The sequence below is a fragment of the Myotis davidii genome, unplaced genomic scaffold (genome assembly GCF_000327345.1).
Source record: "Myotis davidii unplaced genomic scaffold, ASM32734v1 scaffold77, whole genome shotgun sequence".
Classification (NCBI taxonomy): domain Eukaryota; kingdom Metazoa; phylum Chordata; class Mammalia; order Chiroptera; family Vespertilionidae; genus Myotis; species Myotis davidii.
Genome location: NW_006289713.1, coordinates 5,814,733 through 5,834,005, shown reverse-complemented (window position 1 = coordinate 5,834,005; position 19,273 = coordinate 5,814,733). Strand labels below are relative to the sequence as shown.

Below are 19,273 nucleotides of genomic sequence, written 5' to 3'. Positions count from 1 at the left end.
CTCCCCTGCGGGCCACTTCGGGCTAAGGAACCTGCCCTCATTCGTTTATTCATTGAAGAAGATGAGTTGAGTTGGGGCAGGACTTAAGGAATTGGCCTTCAGTTAAACCAGGTAAATCAATCATGGGAAGCAAGAAGCAGACTGGGGATTGAGCCTGCAACCGAGGTACGTGCCATTGACCGGGAATCAAACCCGTGACCTTTTAGTCCGCAGGCTGATGCTCTAACCACTGAGCAACTGGCCAGGGCACTCTCCACCTTTCTCACAGCAAGCTAACTTTCTAGGGGACCAGCCATGACGGGTCTCCTGCATGAAGCATTTTTCTTCTCATGTAAAACCAGCAACTTCTCCGCAATGACCTGGTTTTTCAAAGGACGAGGCCGTGGCTGAAGGGCAGATCTGAAGGGCATATCCCTTGAGAGGGCATGATGCAATTTTTAAATGGCTGTGGGTTCTGAGCAGTTAAGAAGCTCAGTGATATTTCAGTCCTCAAAGAATGAATCCATCCTCTCCTGTCTGGTGTTAGGAACCTGCGAGGTGGGTTGCTTGTCCCATTCAAAGAGCAGTTCAGGGTACAGTTTCCAAACACAGATGGGCCAGGGACAGAGCCTGGCTGACCACGCTTAGGGGGCCCTGCTTAGCTCTGGGATGAAAGCGTTCTCTAGGCTGGGGTGTGTTCTCCCTCTCCCTCTGTAAGTGTGCAGTTGGCAGTGTGGACTATATGCACATCGTCTGGCACTAGAGCTCCAGTTTTTCACCTTGCAAATCTGAAACGCTGTGTCCCTTGCCCAGCATCTCCCCGCCCCCTCCCCCAGCCCCTGGGAGCCGCAGCTCTCCTTTCCGTGTCTGTGAGGCTGACTCCTTCCGGTACCCCCTGCACGTGGAATGCACTTGTCTTCTCCCCTCTCTTGCTCTCTTCGTGAAGGAGGTGCTGGTTGGTTAACCAGCGGTTGGGACCTCAGTCGCCCCACAGTGATGTCTGGTCCCCCGTACTGTGCAGCAGGTGGCATGGAGCCACCCAAAGCCCAGACCCGCCGTCCTGCTGAGGGAGCCTGCGTGGCATGTTCACGTTTCCCCGCTCAGGACAGGTTGGCAGGGGCCTGTGTCCCGCACTCCATGCACCCACAGGATAGCATAAGGCACAGCTGACCTGGCCCCGTCTACCCTGTCCACCCTCCCCCCCACCCCCGTCCCGGAGTCCACAGGCCACGGGCCGAGCCCCTGGGGGCCACAGGTCTCTCGGCCATGAGTGAGGGCAGGCCTGGAGTCGGTCTTCCTGCCCAGTGGTGTTGGGTCTGACTTTTTATCTGTAAGTCGGCAGATGGCTGAGCTGGACTGAGCAGCCGACTCCATCTGCTTGGTTGAGTGTATCATTAGATGCCACTGGGGCCATTCTCCGGGCGACTCTGTTTTCTACCAACAAGTATCTCCCTCTTTCCAAAAGTTCACTCATGTTCACACAATGAGTCTTGAGCTTCATCCCAGAGCAACCGAACTGGTGGGGTTGGGAGGGGGGCGGGGGGGTCCAGGCATTGTCATCCGGAAAAGATGCTCTGAGTTGCTGTGAAGATGGGGACCCGCAGCCACGGCTAGTGTGGGGCTTTAGCACAGGCCATTGGGAGGATCATAGAAGAGGCATGAGGTGCTACCTACCAGGTTCTTAGCCTTGAGTGTGCATCAGGGCCACCAGCCCTTGTCTGGGTAGACTCTGCATCCGGAGGTCAGGGTGCGGCCCAGCAGCCGGCATCTTCAGCCAACGCCAGCCACTCCGCCCCTGAATGAATTTGAGAAATGCTGACTCATGACTCTCAGACAACCTAGCCCACTTTTCTGTTGGATAAGTCAAGGCCCTAATGAACGTTTTACTCGAGGGTTTCATTACCCGGGAATTGGACTACGTGATGACTATAGAAAACAGCACACCCTGCCCCTGCTTGAAAGCCAGTGGCTCCCCTGGCACCTAGAATAAATCAAGACTCCGCTGTGGTCCTCACAGCCCTGCGTGACTGGCCCCTGCTCACCTCTCCTGCCATATTCTGCCTGACTCAGCCCCCAGTCCTCTTTTTGATCCTGGGACAGGACCCCAGGGCCTTTGCACAAGCTGCTTCCTCTGCCTGGGATGCTCTGCTGCCCAGAGATGCTCCCATGACTGTGGCTGGTTCCTTTTTGTCACTCAGGTCTAAGTGCAAATGGCCCATCAAGAACAGTCTTCCCTGATTAACTGTCCTTAGTCATTTTATCTCACGATCTGGTTTTATTTGTTCATAGCCCGAGTTACTTGTTTTTGTATTTGTTTACTTGTCTCCCTTCACTCTGTGAAGGCAAGGTCTTCCTTTTGTTCCCTGTGGAATCCCCCTGCATCTAGGACAGTGCCCAGCACATAGTGGGTGCTCAGAACACTTTTGTTGAACAAATGAATGAATGAACGAACAAATGAATGATGTCAGGTCTCTCTGGAGAGACCACTGAGGAATCAAGGCAGTGACGGTCCTTTCCTCAAGGTTGGCATGGCCACCCAGCAGGAGGCTGACCCCCAGCAGGAGGCTGACCTTCACCCCGGAGCCTGACCTTTGAGATTGACCACAGCTCTTCCTGTGCTTTCAGACCTCGAGCATCTGTAAGACGGCCGTGCACGCGGGAGTCATCAGGAACGACAGCGGGGGCTACGTGGACGTGATGCCCGTCGATAAAAAGAAGACGTACGTGGGCTCGCTCAGGAATGGGGTCCAGTCTGAAAGGTAGGATTGTGCTCCTCAACTCTCCGCACCCAAGGCCGGCAGGGGTGCCCCTGGGGGGCCCGGCAGAGGGCCCAGGATGGTGTCCGTTAAGGTGAAACTCGGGCAGACTTGCATTAGCTCTTACCAGAACACCCTGAGAAGCCTGTACTTTACTCTCCCTTTCTTTTTTCAAAGCAAGAGCTTGTCTCTTTCTATTACCAATGCACAATTTTTTAGAAAATTTAGAAACATCAGAGGAGTCCATAGGAAAACAGCCATCCATCACCTGTCACCTGGGGGTGTTGCTGTTAGATGTTTGGTGCCTGTCCCTGTGGTCCCTTTTCTATGTGTGCATGTCTCCCCCTACCCCACAAACAGTGGGATCAAATTATAGTTACACTAGAGGCCTGGTGCATGAAATTCATGCACTTGGTGCGGTGGAAGATTGGGGGAGTCCCTCAGCCCGGCCTATACCCTCTTGCAGTCGGGACCCCTCAGGGGATGTCTGCCTGTTAGCTTAGGCCCAATCCCTGAGAAGCCAGGCTTGCTGCTCCTTAGCACTCATCGGAGGCAGGAGAGGCTCCTGCCACTGCTGCTGCTCTCGCCAGCCATGAGCCTGGCTTCTGGCTGAGCGGCACTCCCCTTGTGGGAGTGCACTGATCACAAGGGGGCAGCTCCTGCGTTGAGCATCTGCCCCCTGGTGGTCAGTGTGTGTCATAGTGACTGGTTGTTCTGGTTGTTCCACCACAACAGTTGCTGGGCTTTTATATATCTAGATAGTGGTTAGATATAGCTCCATAATAATGTACTTACATATTGTTACATAAATGAGAGCGGAGAGTCTGGAGGCTCTGCTTCTTACCAGCTTTGTGACCTTGAACAGCCGCCTGATTTCTTTCAGCCTCAGTTTTCTCACCTGTGATATGGGATAACAGTAGTCTCTACCTCTCAGGGTGGAGGGGGGATTCCTTGAGATGATGCCCGGCTCTTCTTAGAAGCCCACCGGCCGTACTGGGGCAGGACCCGCCGCAGTGACCTCGCTTTAATTTAAGTACATCTTTAGCGGCCCCATGTCCAAGTACAGTCCCATTCTGAGGGTGCTGGGGTCAGGGCTTTAGGATGTGGACTGGGGAGGGGGCTCTGTTCAGCCCATAACACAGGGAATGCTGAAGACTTTACGTTTGAGGGACCTCTTTAGAAAAGGTGTACAAAGTCAAGAACACAAGATGCGCTAAGGCCCCTTGAACCTGAAGGTCTCGTGGCTCCATCCTCCTGCCCCCCGCTTCCCTCCCCCCCGGAGCGCGCTCTGCCTCCGGGCGGTGCTGTGTGTGAAGACCTTGCGGAATCCCGTGACGGGAATCGCACACGCTGCTTCCCAGGGGCCCCTGCACAGTCCCTGCCCTCAGCCCGGAAGCCACAGCTAACTGCACATGCAATTTCTCCCTCAGCATTTGCAACCTTTGTTTGGGAAAAGCTTAATGAAGGGAAATTCCATTGATTTAACGGGAGGGAAATGAAGCAGCTGATGAGGTGGAATTTCCTGGCCAGGCCGGGAAGAAATCCCAGCACACCAGTCTACTGAGCTCTTTAAGAGAAGCCACGTGGTGGGTCGGCCTCTGTCCTCTGCCTGTACTGTCCTGAGGACATCACAATAGCTCCCAGGGCTGCAAAAGGGTTTATTGTGTGGCCTCCAAAAGGCGGATGTCTGGGGAGGGCAAGGGGCCAAGACGGGGTCCCAGAATGGGCTTCTTGTTCAGTGTGACGCCCCCCTCCCCATGAAGCCCGTCATTCGTTCTCTCTCCCCAGGGACCCACCTGAATGGCCACTGTTATTATGAGCATCTGCCCGGCAGCCTTGCCCAGGCCCAGCGTGGCCGAAGCCCGCTGCACTGTTCAGAAGGTGTCAGTGACTTTCAGAAAGTGTTAGTGAGCTTCCATAGCGCCCTCGTAGCGGGGACTGCTCCCCTCTTCCCTGGACTCCTTCCTGCCCCACACCCCGCATCCTACAGGCTGGAATCTGTGATGGTGTTTGCGCAGGTTACTCCACTCTCTATCCTCGGTTTCCTCCCCTGTAAAGGGGGAAATGATAGCTCCCGCCCCCTGAGTGGAGGTGAGGTGGGGAACTCATCGTGGGCTCCCCGGGCCGGCTGCATCCCAGTCAACCAGGTGCTGGTTAGAAGAGCAGATCCCTGGGCCGCCTCAGACCTGAGTCAGAAACTCCAGGAGGGGCTCGGCTGGCGCACTGGAGGGCGACGGCCGCTACTGTGAGGGGGATGGAAGGGGACCATGTCCCTGGCACACGTAGCCAACACTGTACATGATTCTGACATTTTGCCGTTAAGAGTCACTCATTTACTACACACACGGCGAGCCAGGACCTGCGCTGGGGTCCATGGCACCGAGATGACAGGGTCCACCCTGCACGTACGGAGGGAAGAGGCTAGGCCAGAGGGCACGTGGGGCCGATGGCGTTTGGGACCCGGCTGCACTGTGTCCTTGGGGAAGCAGCCTCCCCCAGCCGAGGTCCCGCGCATGAAAAGGTTGCCGTGACGATAAATGAGACGGTGTGTGCAAAGCGCTTACTGGTGGCTCATAGTGAGTGTCCGATGAAACTGGTGGCCCTTCTTCCTGTGGCGTTCCTTCTAAGGTTTGCTGCGAACCTCCGGATGCTGTGGCTCTTAACATGGTGCCAAACAACTTGATCATAAGAAACAGCCTTGCTAGATTACCTTTCAGGACAAGGAAGAGGCTAGTTAAGGAATGCAGTCTTTCCTCTTGCATCCACCCTCCCAACATGCACTCACATCAGATGTCTTATGCGGGGTGAGCCTTAGTGTCCAGGCACCAGGACCAGCAGGGAACCCGCCTGCCCTCTGCCCTCGTGGGACTTACAGTCTAGACGGGGGACAGACGTGGAAATACGGTAGTAGCAGGGCACTGGGTGGTTCTGCTACAGAAGGAGGTGCAGGGAGCTCAGTGTGTCAAGCAGGACCCCGACTTACTGTCCAGAGGCGCCTGCTCGGTGACATGGCTGTAGCAGATGCTGGACGGCTCCAGGGTGGCCCTGCCCCATCTCCCCTTGTTCAGATGGGGCCTCAACAACCCCTGCACAGAGCCCAGGGCTGAGGAATTTCCCCAGAGCCTGTTCCCCTTAGGGACTGTGGGGATCAATCTGGGGCAGGGGGTAGCTCTGTCCCCAACGTCGGCTGGGACCCTGGAGTGGTCACAGTCAGTCTCAAGGGAGATGTGGGCCCTGGCCATAGGCAGCCCATTCCCAGCAAACTGGGTTCTAAGTAGGGAATCCTTCAATCACTCAAACCAACAAAACTCCCGAACAGCACTGCCAGCACGCGGCCAACAGCTGGTCCTGCTTCAAAGTGGTATCGGTTTAAGGGTGGGGAACGTCTGGCCCTCGGGCCGTAGAAGGCCCGAGAACTCATTTAGTCTGGCCCTGCCAAGCCATTCAGGGTGAGCTGGTCAGATGTTTGACCAAATATAGCAGGCTAATTTTTAAGTTGATGATTTTGCATGGCCTGAAAGTGATGTTAGAAATACCCACATGGCCCTTGGCAGGAAAAGGTTCCCACCCCTGGTTTAGGCAGTGACTTTTCTAGAAGGGGATTTCCTGAACGTTTTGAAAGGTGGCCGTGCTGAATTGGGACAGCGTAAGGGGACAGGCGCCTCTCTCACACATGTGCCCGTGGAGGACAGCGGAGGAAGGAAGGGCGTCAGAGAGAGCTTTTTATGTTGGGACTGGGCTTTGTGCAAGTTTTCTGAGGAAGAAGCTGGACGCCTGGGTGAATATTAGTTCAAGACGTTTTCTTAGACCAGGACCATTTTTAAAGGCAGATTTCACAAGGAGATTGGGAAATACGCTGCCAGTGACATGGACAACTCCTCCATCCCTCCCAGGACAGGTCACCCTGCTCCCAGAACTGCCAGCTGTCCCAGTCTGTGTTGTGCGGCGCCAAATGGGGATCTCCTCACTGACGGGGGAGCCTCTAGGACTCAGCCTGAACTTTGCAGCTCCTTGTGGACCTGCAGGCCCTGCCTCCGAGGGGCTCCCACTGCCATCTGGGTTAGCCAATGCCATCTTCAGGGCTGGCCTGGCCACAACCCGTCCATTTAGGATAACGGTTAGAAAGGGGTCCCACATCCTGAGTCCATATCCCAGCTGCGCCTGGAACAGGTGTTTCATTTGGAGCTGATCGTGTCACCTCTCAAAGCCCTGGTTGCCCGTGAAGGTGGGAAGAACCTTACAGATCCCGTGGGATGCCTGCAAGGAATGGATGACAAGGGAGGTCTTAGGATGGAGGCAGCAGCTGTTGTGTAGTGAGTGTGCTGGGCAGGGCTGCTGGCAGGAGGTGAATGTTAGCACCTGGGGCAGGGTGATGGCCATCAGAAGGCTGGGAGTCATTAACCAGGCAGAGACGGAGACACTGCCTGAGGCTGCAGACCTTTCCCAGAGCACCTTGTCAGGTAGGTCAGAGGCCCCGCATGAGCTGAGTCAGCCAAAGGGACCCCCCCCCCACACACACACCTCCTGAGGCTTCCCAGGCCAACCCGACTCTTCCAAGTTCTGTGGGGTATTTTCATATTTGTTTCCCCTCCCTCCTTCCTCCCTTTCTTTCCTTCCTTTCTTTTTCCTTTCTCTCTCTTTCGCCTCCTTCCTTCTTTTTAAAATAAGATTAGAGAAACTTCAAAAAATACTGCAACTAATTTTAAGAAATTGTCACTGGAACGCCAACACCTAGGAGGAACCACTCCACATCCTGGTATGTTTCCTCCCATTTTCTTCTGATTACACACAAGCACCTTATTTTTTAACTTTTTTATAAAATGGGACCGTGCTATCCGCCTCCTCCTGTTAGCTCCTCCGTCAGCCACAGGCTGAGAACGTCGTTCCAAGTCAGGCTCGATGTCGCCACACCGCCGTCTCCGTGGCTACACACTGTTCCCTGCGTGGACAGACCATCATTTCCCAGCCAGTGGACATCGTGTTGCTTCCTCTTTCCTTTTGTTAAACAGCACGGCGAAGAGCACCTTTGCACAAGCCCGTGTGCTGTATTGACACTTTCTTTAGGTAACTTCCTTTTGGTAGAAGAGCACGGCCGCCAGGCTGATCTCTTTATATAAGGCACAGGGTGTCTCTCTCTCTTTGCTGTTTATACCCTGCCCCCAACGGCTCTCCATTGCAACGGAGAACAAAACCCCCTCTTACCACGCAAGGTCACGCCTGCAGCCAGCCCTGCCCACTTCTGCACCCTCTCTTGGCGCATTGCTCCTCCTCAGGACAGCACTTCCCTCACTCGCTTTCTCTCTGCTCCTCGAATGTGCCAAGATCATTCTCCCCGTAGGGCCTTCGCTGGTGCTTTATCCAATCCTGGACGCTCCCAGCTCCTATACGTTCCTATGGCTGGATCCCCCTTGTCATTGGGACCTACACATGTGCCACCTCCCTGAGGACGCATTCTTCTACCCAGAGCCTACAGCCGCTTTCCTCCTCCCCCATCTAATGCGATCCCGTTGTCCTGGGTTTTATTTTCCTCCCAGGACCCACCTCTCTCTGAAACTATGGCGTGCACACATTTAGCTGCTTATCTCCCACCCCCCGGCTGTAAATGATATGAAGGCAAGAGCCCCATTAGTTTTGTTAACCCCATGTCCCCAACACCCAACCCAGTGCCCGGCACATATCCGTCAACACTGGTCGAATGACAGACAAATTGCTGAGTCAGCAGTTGGTTCAGAATTGAGGGATTTTTAATACCCTTTATATGAAAATTGCTCGATACCTTTTATGAAAATTGCCAAGAAATGCTTTGTCAATTTACACTCCCTTCACATACGTGTGGGAGTTACAAGCTAATCCAAAAAATAGAATCAGAGGTCAAGATTTAGGAAGATAGGTTATCGTATGATTTCTCAAATCACACTCATTTCAAACATGCACAACTGTCCACTTACCTGGAGGGCCTGGCGCTCAGTGAATAGTTGAGGTGTGCACAAATGGACCCACTGAAGGTTCTGAGCAACCCAAACGAGGGGGATTCTCTGCCCGCGGCAGCGCGTGGGCCACACTGGCGTGGTCTCCCTGACCCTCCAGCAGTCAGCACGGAGTCTGATGTGCTGATGAACACACGCCAGTTCAGTGGGCCTGCTCTTGCCTCTGAGGAAGATGAGTTGCTCAGTGGGGCTGCTTGGTAGATTCAGGCAAGACCTCCAGGTACCAGGTACCCATCTGGACACCAGCCTGAATGGCCCCCTGGTCCCTGGATTGTTTGGGGCCCTGGGAATGGGAGAACCCCCTGCCCCATCAGGAGTCAGAGGAGAGCCACGCCCTGGTCATTTTCTCCAGTGTGGCTTGCCCACCACGTGGAAGAGCCAACTGCCTTGTGGCTCTGGGAGGTTCTCCCAGACGATTCATTTGGGCAAAGAATCCAGGGAAATCTTGCAGCCCGGAGGCCTGAGGAGGGCCTGGAATCTGAGCTCTCCAGAAACCAGCAGGGCAGCCGGGGTCACCCAGCCCCTGTGCGGCACTCTCCCTCTGAGTCGTCCGCTGGACGGCTGGCTCCCAGGCCCTGGGGCCAAGCATCCTGCTCTCTCTCGGCCCTTGGCCTTCCCTCACAGCTCCAGCTGGCCAAGGGCTCCTATCAGAGCCACATTTCAAAGTTCAATCCCAGGGTAGCCAACGCCTGGACTGGCCACGGGGAAAGGGGAAAAAGGAGGAATTCCAGCAGCCTGCTCCTGAAGATCCCTGACCTTGCGAACAGCCTGAGGTGGTGGTGGGGCGGGGGAGGCGGGGGAGCAGGTCTCTAGTCCAGCAGTTTCCAATCTGGAGGGGGGGCTCTGAGGAAATCATGCTTGGATCATGGCTGGGCTTTCATCTTACACTCAAACGCATGCATAATGAGCAAAATGCAAATTAAAACTATTTGGATACCATGCCCTAGTTTAGATCGGCTGAGAACACAAAGCTAGATGATTTGCTTGGTGGATGGGAGTTGTCAGTTGGTAGAATCTTTATGGAGGGCAATTTGGCGAGCTTCCCAAATTACAAAAGCCCACATCCTTTGATCCAACAATTTCACCTCCAGGAGCTTGTCCGCAGGCACCCTCCTGCATACGTGAAAAGCCACGGACAAGGTTGTTCTCCTTAGCACTGTTTGCAAAAACAAGAGATTAGAAATAACTAAATACCTATTTAAAGGCACTGTTACCTTGGTATAATACTTTAATACAGGGGTCCTCAAACTTTTTAAACAGGAGGCCAGTTCACTGTCCCTCAGACAGTTGGAGAGCCGGACTATAGTTTAAAAAAAAACAACTATGAACAAATTCCTATGCACACTGCACATATCTTATTTTGAAGTAAAAAAAACAGGAACAAATAAAATATTTGTATTTGCATGTGGCCCGCGGGCCGTAGTTTGAGGACCCCTGCTTTAATAGAACAGAAGACTATGCAGTTGAATAAAAAGCTGAGAAAGCTCTCTATGTGCAGACAGCCACCAGCGATGGCTGAAAGACAGACAGTAACAAATGATAGTGAGGGTGTGAAGTCACTGGAACCCCCAGGGATTGCTGGTGGGAAGGTACAATGGTGCAGCTGCTATGGGAAACAGCTGGGCAGTTTTTAAAGAAACTGAACAGGCCATTTAACATACAACCCAGCAACTCTGCACCCAGATATCCACCCAAAAGAACTGAAACAAATGCCCACATAGACACTGTACACAAATGTTCATAGCAGCATTACTATTTTTTTAATCTTGATTGTTGAAATATTACATACCAGGTATGTCCCCTTTTCCCTCCAGTGGCCCTCTCCAGCCCCCTTCCTGTCCCCCCACCCCAGGCCTTCACCACCCTTTAGTCTGGGTCCATGCGTTATGCATATATATATATGTATACACGGTCTTTGGTTGACTATCTCCCACCCACCCAACCTCCTCCACCTTCCCTCTGAGATTCCGTACTCTGTTCCACGTTTCCATGTCTCTGGATCCACTCCATTAATCAGTTTATTTTGTTAATTAGATTCCACATGAGTGAGATCATGTGATACTTGTCTTTCTCTGACTGACTTATTTCACTTACATAGCAGCATTATTTATAATAGCCAAAGGTGGAATCTAAATGTCTATCAACTGAAGAATGGATAAACAAAAGTGGTATATCCATATAATGGAATACTATTTGGCAATAAAAAGGAATGAAGTACCGACCCTGCTACAACATTGATGAACCTCAGAAACGTTATGCTAGGTGAAATAAGCCAGCCACAACAGGCCACATGGTGTAGGATTCCATTTCCATGACATGTTCAGAATAGGCAAATCTGTAGAGAGAGAAGTTCCCAGGTCCTGAGAGGAGGGGAATCTATAATAATAATAAAAAAAAAAAGCCGTAATATGCTAATTAGACCGAACAGCTGAACGACCTTCCGGACATCCTTCCTGACGAAGCCGTGGCAGCGGGGGCCAAGGCAGAGGCAGTTAGGGGTGATCAGGCAGGCAGGCAGGCAGGCAGGATGGTTAGGGGCAATCAGGCAGGCAGGCAGGTGAGCAGTTAGGAGCCATCGGTCCTCGATTGTGAGAGGGATGTCCAACTGCCAGTTTAAACCAGCAGTCGGATATCCCCTGAGGGGTCCCAGCTGGGCTGAGGGGAACCCCCCCTCCCCGCACGAATTTCTAGTTGATTATAAATGGTCATGAAAGATCTTTTGCGGGGGGTGGTGGTGGTGGTGGTGGTGGTGGTTGTAATGATTTAAAATAAGATTTGAGATGATTGCATAATCTCCTTGCCTGAAAAACGGGATACATAATGGTACCTACCAGGGGAGGAAGGTAAAAAGGCTCATACAAAGTGCTTTGCACAGAGCTCGGCACAAAATCTGAGTGCGTTCGTGTGCCCATTTTAATGACAGCAGCACCTGCATTATTGCTATAATGCCAAGCGGTTAATCTGTCAGCCAGATGGCCACGATTTGGGCTGACAGGTGTTAGTAAAAACCAGGCAGGAGTTTTGGAGGGGGAATTCAATTCAGACAGACTGGGGCCAGTGAGTCCCAGAGTTAAAAGAAAATAACTTAACAACCCTGACCTAGATTCAGACCCAGGCAAGGAGAATGGAATTTGCCAGCTGTTCCTGGCGGGGGTGGACTCTGTTTCCAGCAGCTGTGGGGAGGTGTCCCTCGGCCACAGTCCTTCCCCCACGGGGACACGCGGGACACCCAGCTCTTCCTTCCCCACTCAGTTCGCCGTGGAAATCCACCCTCAGATAACACGCCCCCCCTTCTTTTGCAGCTTGGAGACGGCTCGGGACGGAAAGGCCTTCCGGATCTTTGCTGTCAGGCCGTGAACTTGCAGTGCTGGGGAGAAGGGGGTCTTCCAGAGGGCTTCTGGGTTTTGCTTCTTGTTTTTATTTTATCATTTGGGGGTGGGCTGGGGATATGGAGTGGCAGGAAACTTCCCTTGAGTGGTGTTCAGTGTCACGTCCTTCGTGCCTTTATTTCATCTCTGTGCCGTGGAGACACAGCATCCTCTGGGGCCCAGCCGGCAACTGGCGACTGGTCCTGCCGAGGCCTGGCGGTCTCCACCTGCTGCCCCCTCTGCACAGACAGTCACTCAAGATGCTCCCCCTCATGTAGCCTCGTGGGGAGCGAGGATTCCAAACCCGCGGAGAGAGCACCAGACTTGGGGATCCCAGGTTGAGGCCTTCAGGGGTGCAGGAGGAGGCAGGCTGGGCACACGCAAGGGGAGTTTCAGGAATGGGGTAGAAGGTAGTTATTTAAAAAAAATTTAAAACACAGTCCGTTCAGATCAATGGAGAAAAATGAGTTTAATGTTTGCTGGTCAGACAAATGGGCCAGAACAGGGGGCTGGGGAAGCGAGACATAGGCTCCGCCCTGGCAACTGTCCTGGCTGGCGTCCTGCCGCGGGCAGGCTGATTCTATAAACAGCAGTGCTGGTTTATTTAGAGTTCAGTAGTAACTCCAGAGATTTATCTCGTCTTTGTCCTTCCCTTCGTCCATGTGGCCGTCTGCTGTCGTGACGTTTGGTCTCGTTGAGGACTAATGAAGCAGGACCCTTTCATTACCCCCTACCCATTGTGGCTCACACGCCAGCCCAGGCTAGCTTCTGTGTCATAGTTCACACCGGGGTATTTGCTTTGCAAGCGATTCTGTTTGAAGCCCACTTTAAAACAAAAACACAAAACACTCCTCGTCTCTGTTGGTTTCACCGAGATATCGAAGAACAGCCAAAGGAGAGGTGTTTGGTTGCTGCTTTTAAAAAAGTGACAATTAAACGTGCAGATGCTCCTTCTGTCAGATGACCTATTTTTTAGCAGGGGGAGGAACGGGTTCCTTGGTACCTTCTTCGCCGAGGTTAGCAGCTCTGGGAAGAGGAACAGCCTGTGGTTATGAAATGGTCCTGCGGCATAATAACCACAAGAGAGAGGAACACTCTAGAAGGATTCCTCTTCCTGTTTTTGTGGAACGACTCTCGCCAAATGTTCCTGCGACTCCGAGGAGTGCGGTGCTCTCTGGCTTTCCTTCACTTTATAAAAGTTCTTCATCAGCCCAGACCAAAACCCACAGTGAAACAAAACACCCTTTTGTAAATAGTGTTTCTTTACAGAAGGTAAAATTCCACCCTCCAGCATCAGGCTGGCCAGTGGATCACTTTTGTGAGCACCAGATTCAAATTTGATTTCACTCCCCATCAAAATATCTCAAAGGCAAAGGAATCACCAGGAAAAAAAAAAGAAACACAACTGGTGCATTGAGTGCATTCTGAATTAATGCAAAACTGAAGGGGAACAGCTTCTCCCCTCCCAGCTCCAGGGAGTTTGTATAAGCAATGAAGCTCTTCGCTGCATGGAGCTGAAATTTGTGGGGCCATGCTTTTGCCGTGTGCATTGTGGGCTTGTCGTAACTCATAGGTTCTGACTATTCAACCCCATGTGTCAGAGTGAAAGCATTTGGTCAGCCTGTCAGATATTGTGTCCGGTTCCCTGCAAAGACCTGAGTCCTCGGAAACTTTGGGTAGGACCAGCTCTGCTGCTGGACTCCTGCGCGCCCATCACCAGCCTTTGGTGGCTGTGGCTGTGCTCTGTCCAGCCTGCAAGGCCGGGCTTTCAGAATTAGTGACAGCCCAGGGGGCTTTCCGTGGCTCCTGAAGCCTCGAGCCCGAGGCAGAACCTGAGACTCCAGAGTCAGCAAACCATCACTTTAGATTCCACTCCCAGGTCCCCGAGTGCCTCCGTGAGTGGGCCCATCTGTCGCGCGGCCTGCCCAGAGCCAGACCTTGTGTCTTTTTCATCCTCATGAGCATTTCGAAACTGGAACCGTTTTCCTTCTGAAAATGAAAACCAAGACCACAAATCATAAGCCCTTGTCATCAGGGACCACCTCTAACTGTGTTTCGAGGCGGTGCCTGCTTATACCCATTGCGCCATCAGCACTTAACCCATAAGAAGATGGAGAATCAGGCCAACAGGGTTTCTGGGTCTCCTGCCCCCCGACATGAAAAGTTTCGGCTTCCTCCGGACTTCTGTGCCCTGTGTTCTGAGATTTCATATCGTCTGTAGGCTCACTCGGCCCGCAGCTTACATGTGTGCTTTTTTTCTATGAAAAATGATGTATTTTACTACTTCCTATGTACAAACGTTTACTGTAAAAAAAATGTTTTTTGTGCTTTGCATGAACAGGGACCACATTGCTATTGTTTCAATAAAACTGGTTTGATTTCTAAAACATTTCTGTGACGTCTCTTTTATGGAGAAAGCGGAACAGTTTGTGAAATACAACTGTGGAAACCTCCTCACAGGCCGTTACCTATTTTGCTTACGTGGCTTCTACCAGGAAGGAGCGTGGCGCGATGCTAATTACTGCGGTATTTCCAGAGGCTCTGGGAGACCCCCCACCTGATAAGCAGGAAAAGGTGTCGTTTAAAGTGTATGAATCACAGGGGGTGGGGGGGCTTGCCAAATTCAGATTCTGGTCCAGCAGGTGTGCAGTGGGGCCGGCGTCTGCATTCCTCGGGAGCTCCTGGTGATGCTGGCATGCTGATCCCTGTCCTACTCTGAGAGGCGCGTGGTGACAGGCTCAGCCTCATTCTGTCACTGTCTTAATCAGCTGGGGCTGCCATAACAAAAGACCACAAACCGCTCAGGGGCTTAAACAACAGATTGTATTGCTCTCAGTTCTGGAGGCTGGACATTCAAGATCAGGGTGCTGGCAGGGCTGGTTTCCCCTGAGGCCTCTCCCCTTGGCTTGTAGACGGCCACCTTCTTGACTGTGTTCCTTTTCTCTCTGAGTGCATCCCTGGTGTCTCTTCTTATAAGGACACCAGTCCTACTGGATCAGGGCCCCACCCTTATGACCCCAGTTAACCTTAACTACCTCCTTAAATACAGTCAAATTGGGGGTTAGGGCTTTAACATGTGAACTTGGGGAGGGGATACATTCAGTCTCAAATAGTCACCTTCTTCACAGCCACCAGCCCCTGTTCATGGGATCGCAGCCCCGTGTCCCCACGTGCTCCAACGCACTGTAGCCCACAAGCGCTGCTGGGGGCCCCTGGCTCACCTTTCTCCTCTCGCCATCAATGCTCCACCTTCGCTTTCACAGGCCCTCTATTTATGCTCTTTTTCCTTGATGCGGGGAGAGCTTTCCTCTTTTCTAAATACGGCAAAGGCTTTTTAGGTGGTAATTTTACAGTATTAAGTAACCAATTGTGCGGATGAATTGCCACAATCACCGAGATTAGATAAGAATGACTCATGTGTGGGAACCACTGGTTTCTGACAAAAGCATTGCCAGGTTCACAGAAAGGCCCCCATGGGCAGCTCCCCAGGGTGTTGGAGAGCCTCCCTGTCTGGCCGCCTCCCTCAGAATCTGCCGCCTTCCCAGCCTTCCCCGGGTCTGATATCCCAGGGTGCCACCCCCCTGCGCCCCAGCACCTTGTCCCCAAACTTCCGGCATGTAAACGTTGCCGTGACCACGGGAGAAAGCAGGGGGCGGGGGTGGGGGGGGTGGGGAGCAGGGCTGGTGCTTCCTTTTTGCAGAATTCTGGGGTGAGGCAAAGGCTGCGAGAGTTGTGTAACTTCACGTTGAATGCTGTAGTACCTTGGTCCCAAGTCACGCTGCTTGGGGACCTGTGGAGAGCAGCTACAGTGAGAGCAGGCACAGTCCTCTCATTGCCACGTGCAAGTCCCAGCTTGGAGGGCAGGGCCCTCCCAGCACACTTATAGCCAACAGCTCTAGTTGTAAGCTTGAACCTATGGTCCAAACACGTGGGCCCACATGCCTGAGTAATATGGGCTTGATAGGGTTCAGGTGCATGCAGTTGAGGAGGATAAACCCTCGAGAATGTTGTAAACATCTTGACCACGCCCTGACTTTGCCTGGTGGAATCTGGCTATAAAATAAAGACACGGCTTGTAGTCCGTGGCGCTGTCTCTCCATCCGGGAGCAGCGTCCCACCCAGACCCAGCTTTCTTCTCTTGTCTGTCTTTTCTCTATCCTTCACCGCCCCCTCTCAGGGTCACTGAACCTGACTGAGGCGCCCTGGGGCTGAGTATGCCATGGCCGTGCCGGCTCACCACAGGGACCCACGGACAGGGGGCTCCATCACTTGGTGGCACAGGGACAGAGAGCACAGACCTGGGAGTCCTCTTACCAGCTGCGGTACTCAGACAGTCAAGTGCCTCTTTGGACCTAAGGCTGGTCATCTATAAAGTGGATATTTATCACCCTGGCTGGTGGGCTCAGTGGTTAGAGTGTTGGCCTGCACACCCAAGGGTCGCAGGTTTGATTTCTGGTCAAGGGCACAGACCTGGTGGGGGACGTGCAGGAGGCAACCAATCAGTGTGTCTCTCTCACATTGATGTTTCTCTCTCTCCTTCTCTCTTCTCTCTCCCACCTCCCCCTCTCTCTCCCTCAATTTCACTCTCTCTAAAAATCAATGGGAAAATGTCCTCTAGTGAAGATTAACAACAACAAAAAAGGAAATTTATCATAGGCCCCTCGTAGCCGTGTAAAGATTGAATTAGAGGAGCTGTAGATAAAAGTACTCGAAGTACGTGCTCAGGTGATGCTAACTATTTGCCCCAGTTGGAATGCTTTTGGCTGCAGGTAACAGAAACCCCATCGAATGGCCTGAGGACCTGATAGAAATGCAGGTTCTCAGGCCCCCACCCAGACCTACAGATCCTCGGAGGTCACCCAGACCCTGTGTGCTAACCAGCCTCTGGGGGGCTCTGGTTCTGGTGGGAGGAGCATCACTCTAAAGACATCCAGATATCTCAGCCTCAGGAGCCTGAGGAGGTGGTTCTGGGGCATCAGTGAGCTCAGGACACCCCGGCGACATCTCTCCAGGCCTCTCCCCTCCCCTGTGGTCACGGCAGGGCCACAGCTGTGCCCACACACTGATGTGAGACAGGAAGATGGACGGCAGTGGAAGGACGTCCTCCCACGTTCTCTCTTTGATCAGGGAAGGACACCTTTCCTGGTGTCACACAGTAGGCCTGTTCTGAAATCCCGTTCATCATAAACAACCACATGTTCATTCCCAGATCTGTCACAAGCAACTGTGGAAGGAACAGGAAGGTTGAGAGCGGAAAGAGGGGAAGTAGGAGGCCATGACTGCTGTCTTTACATAACAATGTGCTCTCATGGGAGGAGGTATGATGTGAGGTAAGAGGCGGGACTCAGACATGCCTGAGCTTGAATCCCAGCTCAGCTCTTTACTTGCTGTGTGATGCCGGGCAAGTTGCTGAACCTCTCTGAGCCTCAGCGTCCTCCTCCACAAAAGGGTGATGATAGCAGTGTCCACTCCACAGGGTGGTGACGTGGATGAAATGAGCTCAGACTTGAGACATGCTCCGTACTTGGCATGCGCACACAGCTGCCACAGGTGGTCACTCTCATTGTTTTGCAGAACTAATGCCAATGACAGCATGTCACGGGGAGACAGGTTTGGAGCAGGCAGCTAGATGGGCGTGAGCAGAGTAGGAACGATGGGCCAGGTGCAGAGCGCTACCAGGATAGAGAGCCCCGAATGCCTAGCAACGGGCAAAACTGCAGCCCTCGCCGGACCACTCCAGCAGGAACACACCTAGGCCTCGGGCACGTTTCAGCCCCCGGCCCAGAGGAGCAGCAAAGCCAGGCAGAGTAAAGCCCCGGCTGACATCAGGACCAGCCGATGCACTAATGATGCCCTCCCCTGGCGCCCACCAATCACTAGAAAGCACGTGCTGAGGCGACACACCTGGAAAGCTGATGAATATTCTATTGAGATCCTCCCCCTGAGACCTCAGATAGAAGCCCTCAGAACAGGACCCAGCAGGCAGGGCTTTCTCTATTCTCTCTCTCCCTTCTCTCTTCTCCCTTCTCCCTTCTCTCTTTTCTCTTCTTTCTTTCTTCTCTCTTCTCTCTTCTCCCTTCTCTCTTCTCCCTTCTCTCTTCTCTCTTCTTTCTTTCTTCTCTCTTCTCTCTCTCTCTCCCCTGAGCTCCAAAGGCCCTTCTTTTTCAATGACTTGTTTCCTGAGCCGATTTCTTCTTCAGTTAATTCTTCTAACTCTGTGACTTTCTTTTCTCTCTTCTTCTTTTTTTAAAAATAATTCTTTATTGTTGAATGTATTCCATATGGCCCCCCATTTGCCTCCTTGACCCCTTCCAGCCTGCCCCACCCCCCTACCTCTGTGACTTTCTAAATAAACTTTCTCTTATAATTTGTGTCTTGGCTCTGAATTCTTCTCTTAGCCAGAACTCGAGAACTGAGGTGCCAGGAAGGAGGTTAACACCTGGTGCCTTTTCCCCGCCACTAACACTATAATTGACAGAACTGTCCAAAGATGAAATGGCTCCTGTGAATAGGGAGTGAGCTTCCCGTCTCCGGAAGGATACAAGCAGAAGGTGGAAGAATCGTGGACTAGATTGACTTTAAGGCTTTCCCTCCTCAGTCCTGCCCAGAAAAGCCTGGGAACCCAGGGAAGCGGGGACACGGAGCTATTGAATCCTGGATCCTCAAGTCACGGCAACTTCATTCTATAAAAGAAAACACACACACAAACAAACCCCACAGCTATGTAGGTGGTCCCGGAGTCATTAGGTTTTAGTGGGTTGGTTTTTGTTTGTTCGTTTATCCACCTTCCTTCCAATTTTTCACCCCAAGCCAAAACCTGTCCTAATCTTTCAGACCTTAAAAAATCTTTTAGACCCTTAGAAAAACAAGTTTGGTGCCAAAGGCGCAGGTTTTGAAAACCTCATGACATTCCTTTTACTCTTTCATCTTGGCCAACGGAACTGGTAGCAGTCTTCAGCCAAGAACCAGGAAGACGGGCCTTAAACCAATTCCCTCTGTCAGCTCCTGGCCTGGCCCCGAGCGAGCGGCAGACAGCCTCCCTGTGTGCCCCGGCCGCCACCACGCTGCGCAGGCAGGCTCCCAGCTCACCTGCTTTCACCTCCTGTCACCCATCCTGGCCGTGGTCCCAAGGATGTTTCCTCTCCATCCCACCACCCCCACCTCCTGTGTGACACAGGAAGGT

At 52.6% G+C, this 19,273-nt stretch overlaps 1 protein-coding gene across 1 annotated transcript in view; it reads left to right on the top strand.

The window, feature by feature from the left end:
* Positions 1–14,477, top strand: part of CRISPLD2 (cysteine rich secretory protein LCCL domain containing 2) — a 64,503-nt gene extending 50,026 nt beyond the window's left edge. The window contains exons 14-15 of the mRNA XM_006762235.2: positions 2,605–2,738; positions 12,025–14,477. Of these exons, the coding sequence (XP_006762298.1) occupies positions 2,605–2,738; positions 12,025–12,079 (189 nt within the window). The 3' untranslated portion in view covers positions 12,080–14,477. The remainder of the gene's footprint in view (positions 1–2,604; positions 2,739–12,024) is intronic.
* Positions 14,478–19,273: the final 4,796 nt, after the last annotated feature.